The sequence below is a fragment of the Emydura macquarii genome, unplaced genomic scaffold (assembly GCF_026122565.2).
Source record: "Emydura macquarii macquarii isolate MOO-44397 ecotype Brisbane River unplaced genomic scaffold, CSIRO-AGI_Emac_v2 contig_1477, whole genome shotgun sequence".
Lineage (NCBI taxonomy): Eukaryota > Metazoa > Chordata > Testudines > Chelidae > Emydura > Emydura macquarii.
In genome coordinates, this window is record NW_027131614.1 from 20,192,799 (window position 1) to 20,212,119 (window position 19,321).

At 38.7% G+C, this 19,321-nt stretch overlaps 1 protein-coding gene across 1 annotated transcript in view; it reads right to left on the reverse strand.

Annotated features, from left to right (window-relative positions):
• Nucleotides 1-19,321, reverse strand: part of RP1 (RP1 axonemal microtubule associated) — a 307,648-nt gene that overhangs the window by 187,397 nt on the left and 100,930 nt on the right. The window contains exons 10-18 of the mRNA XM_067553867.1: nucleotides 19,050-19,126; nucleotides 18,913-18,944; nucleotides 18,633-18,762; nucleotides 15,096-15,199; nucleotides 12,064-12,237; nucleotides 11,347-11,559; nucleotides 10,688-10,865; nucleotides 7,036-7,167; nucleotides 1,580-1,782 (exon numbers count right to left, since the gene is read on the reverse strand). Coding sequence (XP_067409968.1) covers nucleotides 1,580-1,782; nucleotides 7,036-7,167; nucleotides 10,688-10,865; nucleotides 11,347-11,559; nucleotides 12,064-12,237; nucleotides 15,096-15,199; nucleotides 18,633-18,762; nucleotides 18,913-18,944; nucleotides 19,050-19,126 — 1,243 coding nt within the window. The remainder of the gene's footprint in view (nucleotides 1-1,579; nucleotides 1,783-7,035; nucleotides 7,168-10,687; nucleotides 10,866-11,346; nucleotides 11,560-12,063; nucleotides 12,238-15,095; nucleotides 15,200-18,632; nucleotides 18,763-18,912; nucleotides 18,945-19,049; nucleotides 19,127-19,321) is intronic.

Sequence of the window (19,321 nt, forward strand, 5' to 3'; positions counted from 1 at the left end):
TTGACAGCTGTCTGCATGGGTTTGGAAATATGGACGCTTTAGGAAAGAGATTCAAATTGCCCTGAGTTACTATAATGCTGTCTGAGGCAGTTTTCTTCCTAGAACTCCTGGCTAGACCTCTGATGAAGTCGATCATTTTAAAAATGAAAAAGTGATGTCTCCAGCTTCAGCAAAGTGTGAGTGGAAACATGTCAGGCTCAAAGATACAAGCAAATAGAAACAGTAATAAAAGCAAGCTTGTCATCTTGGCCCCATTTTAGTCGACTGCTATACTCATTGCTATATCCACTGGTACAAAACAATGTCACTTTCAAAAAGAGTTTTTACTATTAGCTAGCTTTTGATGGATTTGTCTACTGCCAGCTAACGAGGGGAAATGTTTTTAGTGATATTTGTTACGTAAGGCCTGAAAGCCAGACCATCAGTGTGAGGAGTGTAGCAGCCCGTGGTGCTGATGGAGAGATTCTTCTTTTCATCAAGATCAAAATCCACAGGGCACAGCTATAATGGATGATATCTATTTTATAGCAGGACAGTTGGTCCATATCTTAGGGAATCTATGGATAGGGAGACAAGTTAATATTGTAGACATGCTATTACCCAAAATTGGTTATGAATTATTCACTAGTGAGAAGAAAGGAGTTCCCAGTGGGTTGTAGCTCTGTGAAATATACAGTGTACATATTTCCAAAACTAACATTACAGCTCAAAGCCTTCATGCTTCGCCATATTACATATTACAAGGTACTTATTAATTATTATTATGGACAACATGGATCTTGGTTTGAGTTGCAAGTTCTAGTATGTGATGGGAAGTATCATTTCCGATTAATTCATTCACACACGGCTACCAGTTGGAAGACAACAAAAGAGGATAAGTGCCTCCTGCAAAAGGTTTGTGTGTGCACCAACAGAAGCTTTAGCTCTTTTGTTAATAGTAATTTCTTCCTTCCATCCTCCTTTACAAACTGGATTCTAATTATATTAATAAAGTCAACAGCAAAACTCGTTTTGTTTTTATTGCAGGATATAAACAGGATCGGATCCCGACAATGTAATAAGTATGTTATTGTAATCTATCAATACCAGGTATAAAAATTTTTAGATTTCAGTCCTTTATTATGGCACTAGTTAGTTGGAAAACAGCGAGGTTAATTTTCATAAAAGAGTCAACTATATAGTACTCATTTTTGAGCCATGCTTAGAACAGTGTATGCAAAAATGCATTTCATTACTAAAGATCCTGTAAATGATACACGTCTTTCAGTGGATATGATTTGTACAGAGGTAGATGGTTTCTAAGTCTACTTTCAACCAACTGCCTAAACTAATGGCCTTAAAAAAAGCAATTTACTTCTGCAATTTCCCCGGCTTGCCTAAGATATGAGAGAAAAGAGCATTTCCTCTGCCACTTACTATATACATATATTTAGCTGATTTAATGCAGAATTCAGAGACATTAGATATAGATTTATTTTATGCAGTAAGCGTAGGAAAAAAAAACATTTTTCCTAGCACATGACTGAATTATCTTTGGAAGGTATTCAGTAAAATAATGTTCTCAGTCTTCATTAGCTACCTGAAATTCATCCTCCTGCCTGGGAAGAAAGAGCTGCTCTCTGTTGTTCTTGCCAAGAGTTATTGGTCCAGCTACTCCTTTGTCTCCATATATCCAGAGTGTGACATTTGCTTGAGTTCCTGCATTTCCTGTCAGCACTGACACTTTCCATTCATCATCTGAAGGAAGGGGATATTTGGTACCTTGGGTGTTTTTCATTTCCTCTGTGAAATACAAAACATTAGTGGTAAATCAGAATTGACATGAAACTGACACAGTCTCTGTTGTAACATCAGAACATAAGGGAAACATAAGAGAGAGAGGATTGTATTTTTTCACTGCAAGTGAGGGAGCCTAAAGAGATTGATTTGTGTTTCTTGGCTAGTCCAAAACGTTTTGGTTAGCTGAAGTGGAATTACTGAATCAAACTGGAAAAGAGCAAGCATCTCAAGTGTGTACTAGCCTCCCCATCCCTACAATGTTCTGTGATTCAGTGAAAATACCAGCTACTAAGATCTCTTAACTTATCTTCATTGTGGAATAACGCATTGTCACAATCAGGAGATGAAGTCAGAAATTTTAAAATGGAGAGAGCAATACAGTAAAACTGAAATTGCTGCCCATTGCCTTAAAATATGTGCAAGCTAAATTTGAGTGAGTTGAATCATATATTTCTCAAACAGCTCTTTAGACAGGTGTTAAGGAAATTTCTTATTCAGGATCTGTTGTTGTCATGGGTAGCAAAATGAAACTGACAAGATCTTGTATTATGTACTTTACTGCACTGCCTGAAAATAGAGCAGGGGACATTGGATGCAGAAGCTATTTCTGTGCTGGGCCATCTCATGTGCTATACTGATTCTATTATTTTTACAATAAGTTGGTTCCTACTTCTTTAGAGGGATGGGACCATGACTTATGTTTTTTGTAGTGTGAAGGCTCTCACTAGCTCTTTAAAACAATTTTATAAAGCAGAGTACCTTTCATTTATTCCAGCATTTAGGATAATTCAGCACTGGTATCAATAGGATTACTCATGTACTTAAAGTTAAGCCTATGCTTAGGTGCTTTCCTGGATTTGTGCCATAATTCTAAATTTGAGAGAATCACTAATGCCTGAAAGCAGAGTCAAACTAAGTTTCAAATAAAAAAGAAAAGACTGAGGAAATTAAATGGAAGAACAGCTTTGCACTCAATACTTCTTCAAATGCATCCAACCACCCATTAAAAAAAAATTAACTTTTTACTGTGTTTAAAGATCAAATTCTAACTCGCAGGTCGCAAATTGAGCATAACATGCCATAGGCCAACAGTACCAAAGCACTGACTTCTGCCATTTAAGTTAAAGGCAGTAACTCTATTGACTTTCAGGTGTGGTAGGTTGTTAGCCTCTCTGTGGATTAGCCACTAGAGGAGAACACAACAGTTCCAAGTCAATCACAAGTCAGTTTCACAAGCTGATGGCCTGATCAAATTTAATGTTCAAAGAGATATAAATTCATTTCAAGATAGCCTCCATTGATCTTTCGCCTAATGTTGAGGATAAAGACGTACTTGTAAATCTCAGATGACAAACCTGGAAGTGAAGCATGAATGAATGGTGTCTCAGCAGAAAGGAATATAATTTTGAGTATTTCTAATTCAAATGGATTTGCAACAGTCATATGTCTGAAATATTATTATCTACATCATGATAGTGATGACAGGTAGGTGCTGTCCACACACATAGTAAAACACAGTCCCTGCTCTTAAGAGTTTGCAATCTATGGCTAACTGTTTGGGCCAAGGGGAAAATATTGCCGTAAAATAAAAAGTGGATAAACATTCCATGTGCATAAATACATCACCTATAATATAATGCAATCCACTACTGGAACAATAAGATAGAAAATGTAAATAGCTGAAGAATATGTTCTCTCTTAGAGAGTTTCCACCAACATAACACTGTTTAGGTTCCACGTTGATTAAAAACCAATCTGGTTTTGATATCTGGGTATTTTGTTGTTTATATCAAGAACAATTTCCTTTTTGTTTGTTAAGCAGAAGAAGAAAATGAAAATAAAGCATTATACGTGACAGACACCAGAAAAATCTCTGAACTTCAAAGTTAAGTTTGAAATGCTAGCCATAACTCATCTCATTGTACATTTGTGTTAGTATTAAAAGTTTGAAGACTTAATGAAGGATAAGACTTTGAATCCTTTGGATTTGTTTTTATTAAGTATTTATAAGCCAAAAATTCCACCTTAACTTGAAATGTCTGTGAAACAAAGTTGATAACTGAAAAGACGGACCAAATAAACACAATCCTGATTTTTCTTAGTAAGTTCCTCAAATATCACTTTTAGTGTATCGGTAACTGTTTTATGAAAAGCATTGGTTAATCAGGAAAGTTATATAGTCAATTGTATCAAATGTATGATCTACTTGTATCCAAAACCTATTTAACTACAGAAATATATAGAGAAAAGGGTTTTCCTTTAACAGATTAAATTTCACATTTAAACCAAATGATTCAGATAATTAAAGACCTGATTCTGCATTGGATTGCACTAATACAGCCCCCTGCACCTATGGAGAGTCCCTCAGATGCCTAAAGGAATTTGATACAGAACCAAGTCTAAGATAACGCAGGGCCAAATTCTGGGATCCTTTCTCAGGGAACACTTCAACTGAAATAACTCCAAATAGCACCTTAGAGTGGACTGCTGAATTTGGTCCAGAGATTGTAAACTATTTGGAGCAATGCCTGACTCTCTTTTGTTTGTTTGCTTTTTTTGTACATTGCTATTTGTCTGTAAGGTGCCAGTGAAGCTTACGGTGCTGTAGAAATAACAAATAATGTCAAAAGAAATGCTGTTCTGAGCATGGCTGAAAATACCATAAGGAGCAACATGTTCTGTAAAGTATATATTAAAAAGCCCAAATTTCAAACCAAAAACAAACTCGGAACAAACAAATTTTTGGATGCTTGATCTGAACTGAACCTCATGAGGTTTGCTCTTCACTAGTTGTAATCATGAAATTATACTAAAATATTTGCTTTAGTATAATAATAATAATAAATATTGTTGATTCAATTGACTATATAACTTTTTAATTAACACAGCTTTCCATATATGCAGTTACCCAATACAATAATGATAACATCACCAATTGGTCAGAAAAGTAAAGTTCCTTTCACCAAATTACTCTTATTATTTTATATACATATATTACTTATAGTCACACGGTGACCCCTTGTTCACATGGAAAAGTACCTTACTCCATGAGTAGCCCCACTGTAATTGACAGAACTATTTGTGAAATAAGCTACTATACAACAAACATAACGGCCTTACAATCAGGCCCATGTAATTTATTTAAATGTTCTCTGTTCTATATTGAAAGATCACCCTGGCAATAACAGAGATAATCAAATTTAGTTTAAACCCCTTTGCAGAATCCCTTCCAGAGCCTCTCATAGACTGCTGCTCATCCCTGCCCCTCACCAATCTCCTGATGGACCTTGCAATGTGCCCTTGAAAGTTAACAGACTCTGGCTATTATTGATCAAGGGAAGCAAAAATCATGGCAGAGTCTAATGAGTGCATAGCTGCTTCCCAAATGCAGAGGAAGACACTTCCCCTGCCTTGAAAATAATTCTTACTATAGTCTAATATTCAGAATAGTCATACTCTATGTCTCATATTATAAATGGCTCCTTTGTAGGAATGTAAATCAATGGCATTTGTTTATCACAGGCTAAAGATATTTCAGTCTGAAAACAGGATTTGACGATTACCCTGGATGGGAATTTATACACTTCAGAGCACAAGAGTGCAATACCAGGGGAAGCCGAATGGATCAAAAGCTGAAATAGTGTTCTGAAATGAAAACAGGAGTGATGCTGCCACAAAGATATCTGTGCTATCCACAAATAAATTAGCAATAATTAGAAATAATAGACTGCACTGTTTTTAATTAAACCAGAAGAGTTTGGTGCAATCCTAATCTTGCATTGCATTTAAAGTCTTCTCTGGTGCAAGACATATTGCTCCCAATTTTCAGATCTGGGTACCCTGTAAATTATTTGGCATTTTGTTCATATGTGCATAAAGGTACCTAAATTCCATCAATGTCAACCAAAAGCAGAATTGGGTAACTCAATTTAAGGGCCCTAGTTTGACAATTGGGCTCCTCAATTTATTATCTGGTGAGGTGGGGGAAAAGGTTGTCAAGCCAAATAGTGCACAACTCTAGGGTAGGCTATGCAACACTAGCATGTCCCCTCCATGGAGGTAGGGGAAGGATGGGAGAATTGCATAAGTGTGGATTCTCCACCCTGTCCAATGTACTCCCACAGTCCAATGTACTCCCACAATGTCTGAACACAGTTGGATCATGCAAAGCAGAGATCTGTTCCCCTACCCTACCCCATCCCATCATCCTGACCCCTTCCTTGAATAGGGGAACTCTGCAGCACCAAGCAAGAACAAGATTCTCCCCTCTGAGAAGCTTCCCACTTGGCATACATGACCTTGCTAAGTCAGAAATATTTAGACTTTGAAGAGAACATGAAAATCTTGCAAACTGAGTTCTGAGCTGCTGCAAGTTGTTGTTTTTTTATTATTTTGTTCCGTGATAATCCTAAAACCAGGGCAAGAATTACTTTCAAACAGTAATCTTTGTGGTTGCAGAGCAGATATTTACATTTACATAGAAATACAGGACAATTTTTTGTTTTGTTTTGATTATTATTCCCTTAAAAACCCAATGTTTAAATTGGAGAGGGTTGGAATGAGATACTGAAACCTTTAAAAAAAAATTTAAAATGGAGATTGCTAAATGGTTCAGCAATGCCCAGCTGATGGATGGCTCCTTGAGGGCTATAGGCAGACATGGATCAGATCAACTAACAACTCCTCCTCCAATTAGTCCTGGGAAGAAGACCTCCTCATCCACACCCAGTAGATTTGGGTGCATCAGAGTACTGAGGCCAGTATGTACCGAGTCAAATATGTGCTCCCTTCCCCCCCAGTAAATTATACACAACAATAGGATGCAGCTCTATCCAGAGTTGTTTTAAAAGGTAGTAAGTGTCTCATTCAAAGCCCACTGGAGTAAAGGGAAAGATTTCCATTGACTTCAATGGGCTTTTGTACTGGGCCCTGTATTGTATTAACATGTATATAGAATGTAGAGTGGCTCATATGAGGAGGAAAAACAGCTGGGCTATATTCTAATCATTGATTCAAAAACTGCATAGGGAAATTAGTTAAATCAATTATATGCTGACTATTGGCTAACCAATATGATAAACTTCACTGCTTTTTCAGACAACATGCCCAGTTAACAGAGGTTTGTATCCAAACTGTACAATGCAACAGTCTAGAAAAGCCATTCGGAGTTGTCTGTAGGGCATGCCATCACAAAGCTACGTCAAAGACAGACCAATCACAGTACTGCAATATGGACTTTTAAAAACTATTCCTTACTTGAGGGTGGAGAAGCTGATGGGCTCTGAGTCACTGACTTCTGAGCTTTTGCAGGTTGGTGTTCAGATTCTCTGATCCCTCCTTTTTCTTGGCTGGTAGTTGCAGATGTTCCCATAGGCTTTTCCCTGCCAACTAAAATAACAAAATATAAAGTCCGTCATTACCTAAAAATCATTTGCTTCTCCTATTTAGAAGCTGCCCATGTTTTCAATGATAAACACTAATAATAGACCTTGCAATTGTCAGATGTCCAAGATATACCAAAATCTTTTCTCTGTGCATTGCAGAGCTGAAAGTAATAATTTTTTATTGCTAGCAGCAGGCATACAAGAAAAAAAAATGGCATGGCAATAAAATCCATTCACCACTTTGCGATTCTAAGCAACAATTTAACATTGATGTATGAATCAAATGACTCATTCAAATGCAGTTTACTTGAAGTTAAGTCCTACCACCACACTGATATTTTCTTTCTTAAAGGGGGCCATTTGTTGAAATCTCCTTCAAACAAAACTGCCGGTGGTCATTTCTGAACTATGAAATAGTAAAGAGACAAATCTTGACTGTACTGAAAAAAAGCAAGTAGGTCCTTTTATCTTCTTTTATTGAGAAGCAAGGTTTTTTAGGAACTATCTTTGAGACCCGAGTCTATAATGGGGTAGCAATTAGTTTTATTATAGTTATACCATTTAGCATTGCTTTAGTTAAGGCTTTCAATTGAAAACCCTGTTCTTCATGGATTTCGGAGGAAACTTTTTCTCTCTCTTCTGCATGGTGTATAGTGATGCCAATATTCTGCCCCTCCTTCCACAACCACACACACAGTACATGCACTAAATTCCCAGTGATGCCATGCTTATGATAACTTTTGTTATAATGCTTCTGTGAACCTTTGGAATTGTTTAAATAATAATATAAACTGTGCATTACAATACAGTCTCTCTCTGCTGATTGAGGTATTCTCAGTGAGTTTATACTGCTTGTATCTGGCTAAAATACAGGCCTTTCAATTTATAATCAAAGCTTGATGGTCAATTCATCATTTCCATCAGACCTTTCATTTTTTATCTGAAATATCTTAGAGCCAACATCCAGAAGACATAAAAAGCTGTAACTGTACTGGTTTCTGCCATGCTGTCACTGGCCAAGTGATTATCAGATGCACACCAAATGAAAAATTAAAAAAGGGATCTGAATGGAATAAATCTTTATCAATAGGCTCATATATTTCATTATGGGATACATCAAAGCACACTACAGAACTTTTAGTGCATGACAACACAGTCCCCATGGACATTTCGGTGTGTAGCCAGACTAGTGCAAGGTAGATTAACATCCCAGTCTGCTGCAAACTCAGTGTCTGCATAGATAAGCCCTGAGTGTGATGAAAATTGGATAATGTGTCACCACATTAAACTACAACATCAGAACTGAGAACTAACCTTTTTTAGGAAAAAAACGAAGGATGAGATTTTCAAAGGACTTTAAGGGAGTTAGCTGCCTAACTCAACAGGAATTGGGAATTTAAATCACTTAGGCCCAGATCCTCAAAGCTATTTAGGCTCCTAACTTCCACTGAAATCAAATGGTAGTTAGGTGCCTAAATACCTTTAAGGATCTGGGCCCCAGCTCCTTTGAAAATCCCAGTATAAATCAGTAATCATTAACACATAAGCAGTGTGAATTTAGAAGAAGGCCATTTTAATCATATGAAACCATTTCCATTTTGTATATGGGATTATAAAGTTCACAGGCAGACAAGGCTGTGCCTGCAGTTAAAATTCCATAGCCTTCAAAGACACGGGAGTTCTGCATGTGATGGGGTTGTGAGAATGAACCATGGGAAGTTTTAATCAATATAACCTGTTTTAACCTGTGGGGGGGAAAAACAGTTTAGGTGCTCTTGTTATCCACCCTATGGATCAACATAAGAAAAGAATCAGTAGAAGAAATTCCAAATACTCACAGTCTGAATTATGTCTGTCCCCATGTGTGGGGGACAAGTTACAGGGAGCTATTTACCCTCCAGTACACCTGCTCAGGAGACTTCAGAAAGCTCATTTACAGCTCTCCACTGCCAAGGTGGCTAGAAGCAATTGGCCCAGTGTGGGAATTTTTAGATTGGGTGTGACTTTATCACCTGGCCATGGGATAGCATTAGTTAGGTTGCCCCGGGGGAGTACAGCGTAGCTTTTTTCATACCTTTTTTAAACAGGAAGGAAGGGCTACCTCTTACCCATAATACTCTTCCCTTATAATAATAATAATGACAATGACTCTGGTGGCACTGGGGCCTAGCCAAGCATAATGACTCCAGGCACTGCCACTTAGACAGGCCAGTACCTCCCCCACCCTAATGTGTCTGTGCCTAGTGCAGCCCATAATGTACAGCAGTCATACATTAATTTTAAAAGGTAGTCCCAAATTAATGTCTTTTAGTTCTTGAAGACTAGTTTCATGCTCCCATTTATCCCAATGTCCATGTAAAAAGCATATCTATTTTAAACTTTTCACTCTTTACCTCATAAAGAAGCAGACAATTAAGTGAAAAAAGATAAAAGGTGATCAGCTGTTTCTGCTCATGTACTCCAGATTGTCAGCAACTCCCAAATGTTATTAATATTTAGCCAGGTTGCCACTACCAGTAGACATTCCAATTGAAACTTCAAGATGTACATTTCCAAAGCTATTCCCTAGTTTACCAGTGATGAAAAGTGTTTCATACTGTTCAAATGTTCTGACTTGTTGTCTTTTGAACTGGTCTGCAGACAACTACTGTGTGTGTGAAAGCTACAGTTCAATAAAGGAGGCAGATATTTGTGAGGAAGTACAGCCTGTGGTTAGGGCAGAGAACTCAGAGATCTGGGTTCTAATTCCTGACAGTGCCACAATCTTTCTGTGTGGCAGTTTCCCCCCTGTAGAAACAGGGATAATAATATTTTCCCTACCTCACAAGGATGTTGTGATACTTACTCATTAATCTATATGGAGGTGCTTTGATGTTACAATTAGAGCAACACAGAAAGTATAAAACAAAGCTCTCAGGTTTGCATAGTTAGCAGCCACTGATAGTGGGGCAGATTCTCCACTGCACTCACACATTGGGGATTTCCAGACAGAGAGAGTCTTCTCCAAGTATAGAACCAGCCTAGCTGGCTCTTATGCCATATTTCTTGAAGTCTTCAGTGGTGAGGGGCATATTAAGGTTAGGGAGGGACACGGCTGGAGCACACTCAAGTTGTGCTCAGCTGGAGAGTGGTGACTGCTGCCAGCTGGCACATAGTAGAGCTGCCCCCAGACTGCTCTAACCAGGCACTGGCATTGAGCAGAGAATCAGGGAGATGTAACAATTAGCTGTTATACCCATCATTTTTATCCCCACACTCAAAGTTTTATTTATTCAGGAAAAAAACAAAAACAAGATTTTCCTCTTCATTCCTTAGTTAGTAAAATGAGGTATAAAATTTACCAATGTATATGGGAGGAATCATTTGCAAGTGGGATATGATTCTCATTTAAAGTACTAAAACATACAAGAGCAAGTCTGATCTCTATATTTTTGCCTTAAATTTTGTGGTCATAAATATTTATATGTGCAGTTATAAACATGTGAAATACTCAGTGGCTTGCTTTCCTATTCAAACTTGCATACATTTGATGATTCGTGGGTAGAACAAAATGTTTCTCTCTCCAGTATGAACAACAGGCTTGGTCTGGCCATCTGGTTGGAGACCAACATACATCCCTCTGTTTTGCACAGATTCTAGACTCACAGATCCACTTTCTAAGTTCTTCTCAATTTTAAAGTGACAGTACACATCACCCGTCCCCTATGAAAAAATGAAATATAGAAATATAAGTTCAACAATTGAATGCGATACACAGTTGGAGAACTTTAAAATAAAGACTTGAATATTGTGTCAATTCAGTTTGTTTTTTATGTTTTTAGCAAATTGCCTAAGCTGTCTAACTGTTCAATCTTATAAATACAGCCTCATGGTTGGACCTATTTATTCCTTTTGTGACCAGAAATAGAGATCTAATGATCCAAATAAGTGAAATACCATGCATGACACAGAAGAGTTCTGATTCATGTAGCGGTTTAGGCAAAGTCTAGGCTGTCTTCAAAGCAGAGTTTCCCAGTTCTGCCAGTTTTATGGATGGATGGGAGATGTGAAAATTCTCTATTTTAGACAACAGAGGATAATGCAGAGGATTATATTACTGACTTTAAAGATTTCCTTCCATCTCTCTGGCATTAGCAAGTTACTTAAACATTTAAAAAGGCAAATATGAACAAGAACTGCTTACTGTTCCATTGCACTTGCCATCCTTGATCCTCAGATACATTTTTGGGTTTTTCAGACTCTCAATCATGCAAACCCCAGAGCTGATCTTATGCACTTTCCAATAGGATTCTTCAGACTGATTTCCTGCTCCACTGCAGCTCCCATCAGGCCTGAGGCAGAGAGCCTGGCAGAGACTTGTGGTCAGCAGAATTATGGCACCATTGTGGAACACACCCTTCAAATCGATAGACAAAAATGTCCATTTGTAAATTACGTGTCTTCCTCCCCTTTGATTTTTCACCTTTATGTACTCCATCATCTTGCAGTAGTTGTAGTTTTACAGCAGCAGTTAAGCAAAAGATGGGGGGGGGGGGGGGGGAATTCAAACCACTACAGGTGCATTTCCACATATAAGGTGATAAGTGACTCATGTACATTTTTGTCACAAGTCATATAAGTGTTCCTTCAGACTAGCAAGCTGTTCTCTCCTTCTTCGCAAACAATTTCCCATCCAGCTCTATTATATGTACAACCCTGTTTTTTGGAAGGTTTTTTACTTCCAAGATTCACATTGTGATATCTCCCTGTTACACTGTAGTCACAGTCTTTAGCTCCACCTAGTGGGAGGAGATCACTCTTTCAGCTTTTCAGTTTTCTGGGATGTGTTCAAGTACAGTGGACTTTACAGGGAAACTATTGGCACACTTTAGTTTCCTTCATCTTTTTCCCCCAGCCTTACCTTCACATGAACAACAAATTCTCTTGAGAGTCCTGCATAGCCTATTGCATCGTCAACTACTTTGCCTTGATGACTGAATTTAATCACGTGCCCTGGATTCCTGGCTGATTCTAGAATTGCGCAGCAATTTGGCTGAAGATGAACTTGTAGCTCACAGAGAGTATCTTCATTGTCCTAACACAGGAAAAGCATGAATAGTCAACTATATGAGCCACTACACAGGAGTAATATGAAAGAAGTTACGTCATGGGCCTATATTTCTGAATCTCCATTAATTCCTCATGGTGCCAGCAACATATTGCTATTAGCCTAATATGGAATGTCTTGGGTCATTCTCAGATTTTCTTTTAGAGCTTGAAATTCTAAAATTAGGAGGCCTGAAATTGTTCACTGAATCTTGAAATAAGACAAACCTGTTACCTATTCATAATTATGTTCATTGGACATAATTTATTTCCGGGGTTCTGCTGGAAAAAGTCAGGCCAGAAACCCCCAGAATCAGAACTTCTGCACTGACTGTGGGTATAACGACTAAGATATCTGGACTCCTTACGGGGGAAGTCTGAGGTCACCTGGTGCAGCCCACAAACTGAACTGGCTCAGATAGGGAGGGTGCAGGGCCAGGGCTCCCAGGAAATGCACTCAGCATCTCTCTCAGGTACCTTTCAGCAGCAGCACTCCTGTGCCCTCCCCAGCGATGAGTGTTTGTATTGCTTTCCCTGCATAAACATCTAGGGAAGGCAGCAAGCCACAGGGATGCAACCAGATGGCTGAATCAGGCACATTATTTGCATTTGCCTGTTCAGACTGTAAAGAACTGTGAATTATTTTCTGGGTTTTTTGTATAAAAGAAACTATACACAAAATACATATTGTATTGGATTTATAACAGCGTCGGGCAAAAACAAAAAGTTGTCAGATTTCAAAGCTGTTTCCATTTCACATGGTTCAAAGTGATCTCTTGCTTTTTCAAAAATTTGTTACTTTTTTAATCTAACACATTACGTTATCTCTCATTTACTGAAAACTCAGATTTAGGAAAAGGAGCAAATAGCCATTTTAGTAACAATTCTGATAACTTTTAAAACAACAAATTAGATGAAAAAGGTGATAAAAACCACATATATAAAAACATTTTAAAGAGTCAACAGTTTGTGAAACTTTTGTTTCCAGAAGAGGCCATTTTTGCAGGAAACAAAACTTTTCATTCAAAACATTTCAAGCAGTTCTAACCGAAGCTTTTGAGAATAAAAGAAATTGACAGGTGGAGTTTAGATGAGGCTGTGAATTAAGACAGCCACATGACCTTTGATTAAAGCTGAAACCTATAAAAATGTTTAGTGTATTACAGTACTGTTTTATAGTTACACAGCACCTTTCTTCGAAGGATCACAAAGTGCTTTAGACATTAATTAATGAACCCTCACAACTTCCTTATGAAGAGTATTATATGCAATTTAGAGTTGGTAAACTGAGACAGAGACTTTAAGTGGCTTGCCCAAGGTCAAAAAGAAAGTCAGTGACAGAGGTGGAAAGAGAAGACTGGAATCCTTTCACGCAGTCCCATATTTGTAATGATGTCGAAGACAAGAGAGCACTGGTCATTGCTGTGTGGAATAGGGACAGGGAGAGTTTGCACTGTTTGCTCCATGGCTTGAAGCCATTCCCAAATAGGTGCCCAGTTCTGCAAGGTGCTGAGCACGCTCTTCACCCACTAAAGCCAAGGCATACTATATAAAGAAGCTTTGTGTTCTGCTTTGACCACTAGGTTACGCGCTCCTTGGATAAGGCAAAGCAAAACACAATTGGTTCAATCCTCATTAAAACAAAGTTCCATCTAAAAGAAATACCTTCTACAACTCTACTTGGGTAACCAAATATTGTGAGAGCTGTGACAGAGCAATTCTGGGACTTGGCATCAGGGAGGAAGTCTCTTCCCTGTTGAGCTCAGTATCTCTACAGGAGGTGGGAGAGGAGGAAGACAGACGAAAGAGAGAGAGAGCCCTTCTCTTGTGGAGTGCAGGAAGTCCACTAGTGAAGAAGAAGTAGTGAGATAAAGGAGAGAGCCAAAGAAGAGGATAGGAAGTAGCCTATTTCCTTAAAGAACTCTTGAGCTTTACAAGGGGAGATGGGGAGACTCTCTTCTAAAAGGGTTCCTGGCCTTCACTGGGGAGCCTTTCTCCTGCGGTGCTCAGGAGCTCCACTCCTGTAAAAATCTCTCTAATGTAGTGCTCAAGAGCTTTGCAGGTTGAGGAAGGGATCGAGCAAAGTGTCTCCTTTTCCCATCTCCAAAAGTTCTGATGTCGCCTAGCCTGTATCTTCTAGACAGCTATCAGCTGGTTGATTTGACCAGGGCTCTGGAAGAACCCTCCCCACAAGTTGGCTAACTGGGATCCAATTTCTTTGGCTCCTACCTAATAGGAAGTATAAAGTTTCATGTGCTTGACTTTCCAAGAAGTTTGCGGTCAGGAAAACGTGCACACAAGCAAGCACGTAAAAACAGACAAAATCTACCTTTGAGGAGGGGGATGAAAGAGCAGGAATCAAGTTAGGCTTGGAACATTAATTGCAACAAGCCTTTGAAAAGCAGGTTAGTTACAAAAAGTGATAGGGAAATAAATGAATTTTTAAAATTAGCCCTTGGCACTGATAACTTTCCAAAGAGAGGAGATGTCAGGGCACACCAGATATGTTGTCAACATTTGACTAGTTGGTATAAACAATGAAAGCACAGCTCATAATGTTCCAGGCTGCATAAACCAAATCCTTCTCAATGACCATTGAACATATTAAGTGAGATACAGAAGGGAAGAGTAAATATAAATTTAGAAGTAGATGGGCTCCAAGCAGAATCCAAACTCTCCCGAACTTTGGCAAGTTCAAACTTTAGATTTTGGTTTTGCAGCTTGGCCTCATTTCTGATTGGAAGTACCTGCTACTTATTCGAACACAAGAGAACAAAATCTGCATTATATTTAATAAATAATAATAATAAATACCATCAAACGATTAAAAACAAAGCAATTTCATACCTTTGCAGTGACATAGCCATTGTCAAGAGCGAGGGCAAGATGTGGCATCTGATGACTCTTAAATACATGTACATTTCCTCTTTTGACAGTCACATCAAAAAGACCTAAAGAATTTGTGGTAGAAAAAATGGTAAAAGCCATAATCGAATGCAAACTAATTTTTACATCTAATAGCAACAAGTGACTTCTGATTTTGCAAAGACATTATGTAGCAGGGAAGAGGCGGAATTAAAAATGTCTTAATTAGAGCAGAGGCAAAATTTGAACTCTGATCAACATTCATTTGGGGAAGCTCATAAAGTCACTGCTCACTGCCTCTCAGGCATGGGATGAAAGGGAACCCTGAGAGCGATCAGCAAAGAGCAAAAATCTCTTGGTCAGAGAAGATTTGTTATTTATAAAATATCAACCCAAAATAATAACCCCATCCCAATACCCAAAAAGGGAGTCAGGGCGTTCATGAAGTGTACTAGAAGCCTCACTACAGTTAATTGATCTTATGTGGAAGACATGCAGATGAGGGAAGGGCAACAGTATAAAATCCTAAAATAAATAATAATCTATCTCCCTATCTATTTGTATTTATTCTTTGTAAAAACAAATTTTGCATCATGACTTTAAACTTCCATATTCTTAACATTTAACTTAACTCTTCCATGATCCCTCCAAAACACTTGATAATGGTTAGGCAGTGAAGTGCTTACTGCGTTAGTAGTGACAGTTGTTTCTTTGTTATACTTATCATAATAGTCTTGCCAATAGGTGAACACAAGGTAGCTTCCTGTTGTGTCTCATCACATACTTAGGGAGAGATTCTCACCCCAAGTCTGTCACCTGTACACCTGGTAAAAGGACTTGAGCAACATAGCCCCGTCTATATAAGGGGGAAGATTCCCCCAGCACAGGAAATGTGGAAGGCAATTCCCAGCATAGGGATGTGCTGGAGTAGGTCTGGGGGCATGATGCAGCACACAGCACTACAGAGATTCCAGGCATCCCAGGGAGGCTGCCATAACTCAGACAGGCCCCCAGGGCCATGTTATGCCAGGGGCCTTTCCAGTCCCAGGAGCAACCCAGGATCAGGAGGGTGAAGGGTGATTGATAGCCACCTTATCCCTTCCCTTCTGGGGGTGAGAGCTCTGGGCTGTGCTTCTTAGAGTATGATGTACAGTGCTGCACAATGGAGCCTTGACCCCTACCTGGGGCCTCTAGGCATGACCACATTATAAATAAATACATAAATAACACTGTACTCTCCCTAAATGCATGCAGCTCCCCCAGATATCAATATATACAGTGAATCAAACTCATCTCTGGTGTAATTCCACTAAGTGCCATTTCTCTCCCATAGGCCTTGTTTATCCCTCTAATGGGCCATTTGGCAGTGTAAGGTACTACTCAGAACTAGTCAGAGTGGCAGAATCTGGCCCATCAATTTTATCTATTGACTAATTTTGTTCCATTCTTAATAAAATAGATCTGTTGCAACCTGCTGTTTCGTAGTTAAAAATTCTGTATGCTCATTCAATGAAGCAAGGCTGCATGCACTGTACGCCTATTTAAACTATTGTTCTAACTAGATCATCTAAATTCAAGGTAATTGTCTTACACATAGGAGCATCTTGCATGCTGTCAGTGTTCTAGCGTGCCAGAATCAAATCACAGTTAAAAAAAAAATAGTCACAATGTCATTTCTCTAATTGCTTCCAGTTAGGGATAAAAATTTCTGGGAAATTAACAATTCCTGGGCCAAATCTTCAGCTAGTGTAAATTGCACTGCTCCTTCAGAAGCATTGGAGCTATCCTGATTTACACCAACTGAGGATCTGGTCCCAAGTTATTAATAAATTGTTCCTTGTGGTCCCACCAACATTTGAAAGTCAGGAAAGTTTCAGCCCATGTAGTTTCCACTAAAGTTTCTTACTATGAAAAATATGTATATGGTGTTTCTTCATTCCTAACTGCCAGCACAAGGAACAGTGGCCCAAAATGAAAAATTAAGCCACAAGTTTCACACCAACTCCTGTTGTACAGAGCTATTCTCACTGCCTGGTAAAATAATGTACTTGTATTAAACCCAAACAAATGTTAAAGAAAAATTTTCAGGGGTAGAGACCCTGTTTTTATGCCAAGAAATGTGTGCAGATTGTGTTAGTTGTGTACTCCATTTATATGGACATCTGCAGTAACTGTGTGTGCAGTTGTGGTACCTGCACAATTATACACAGACTGAGAATACTACTCACTGAAAATTAAAACATGACTTGCATGATGATTCTACTTCTAATCTGTAAATTTAAATGTACAGAAAGTGATGTAAATTTAATGTGTTTATGTGTTTAAAAACTATTGTGAAGAAGTCCACATATACACATAAAGGAAAATATATGCAGATGCTGCCGTCCACAGTGAAGCAGACAGCAGTGTAAATTTGGATTCTTCATGCAAATCGATGAACTGTGGTGTCATGTGGAACTGAATCAAACAATCCATCAGTCAAAGCCAGAGTGTTAAAAATTGAACATATTTGCTTGTTGCCTCAGTGCAAACTATGAAACCTGGTTCATGTAGGGAGTTTTGTTTTGGGGGATTTACCCAGTAGTTCACAGTTTGTGATAATAAATGAAGCTCCCTGTAGGATTTCCAGGATGCTCTCATACTGGGTAACTTCTTTTAGACACTTGGAATGCTCTGAAATTAGAGCCAATACTTAGAGATTTGACTGATTCAACACTCTGAGTCACTGAATAATTGAACTCAAAGAGCACCCATGATAACTAACAAGGGATATTTACAAAAATGAAGTGAAACCCATATTCCATGCCTATCAGATTTTACTGATCTATTTGTGGACTCTCCTGCATAGAGAAGAGTTACTTGAAGAGTGATTCATTTTGGTTTTTTTCTGCCCCAATTTCTCAGACACTTCCAGAGGGACTTTTTGGGAATTTGCTCACTGCCTTGAAGGCTCTCTCAAGTACATTCTGCAAGGTTCTGTTCTATCACCTGTTCTATTCAGAGTATAGGTGAGGCCACTCGGGAAAGACCTGAGACACTTTGGGTTACACCGCCATAATGCAGACGACAACAAGCTCTGAGCCTCATTTTGTCTAACCCTTATAACACACTACATGCTACTTCTTGACAGATAGAGCTGAGGCTTGAATGGGAGTGAGTTGGTTGAAGCTCAGTGTGTGATTTGGAGCTGGTAGCTGGAACAGTATCTGCCCCAATTGTTGAGAAGATTTTACCACCCTTATCATGGAGGTTTGCATTCTGGATCATTAAACCAGTACGTGAGAATTAGATTCTGTTTAATAATGGGAAGCCATTGTGAGATGTTCTTTTACAACAAAGCCATGTGGTTTTTACCATTAATAGTTTGAAATGCTTTCAAAAGTAAGAACATTCATGGTTACCATTCTTTGCTCCTGTTAGAATTAATTTTGAATCTTATACATGAAACCTGCAATGATCTGATGATGCCCTCCATCCTCACGCTGTTCACCCACACATACCACCTGACAAATGTTTTACCATATTTGTCCTTCTTGTCACCAAGTGCATCAACGGTGCCATCTGGACTGAGGCGTATGAAACCACGGGTGAGCCTGCTGTAGAACTGAAGCGTGTTGCCTTTCTGAAACTTCCATCTTTCAGCAACCCACTAGTTATATGTTTAAAAGGAGGAAGAAAAGAACCTTTGAGAAGATACAGGAAGAAAACTTAACATACAGAAAAACTATTGTCCTGATTTTCCCTAGGACAGACTTTGTATACTGTCAAATCAATTTTTTAAAAGAGAAAAAGCCTTTACGTTTTCCTCTCTCTTGAGTTCCAGCTCTTGGCCTGCAGAGATAGAGATAGAATGTGATTAGTTTACACAGTATCTTGGCTGTTCTTTGACACAGTCACAATGACAATGGACTCTCTGCTGCACTGTTTTATGCTTACTTGCAGAGAAGGTGGTGGTGTCAGCGACATTTAGTTCTCTTACAATTTTGCCATTGTCCTCCCCGTGATCTAGCCACCTTTGGAGAAAAACGGAACCCATTATGATTATGTAGCTCAAACCCACCAGTCTCAAACCCACCGATATTTTTGTCACAATGTTTACACATTGTATTTTAATAGTTTGTGCATTGGAGCTCTGAACCAACAAAGCACTTAAGCACATGCTTAACTTTAAGCAGCTGACAGTTTCCATTGACTTCAGTTGAACTGCT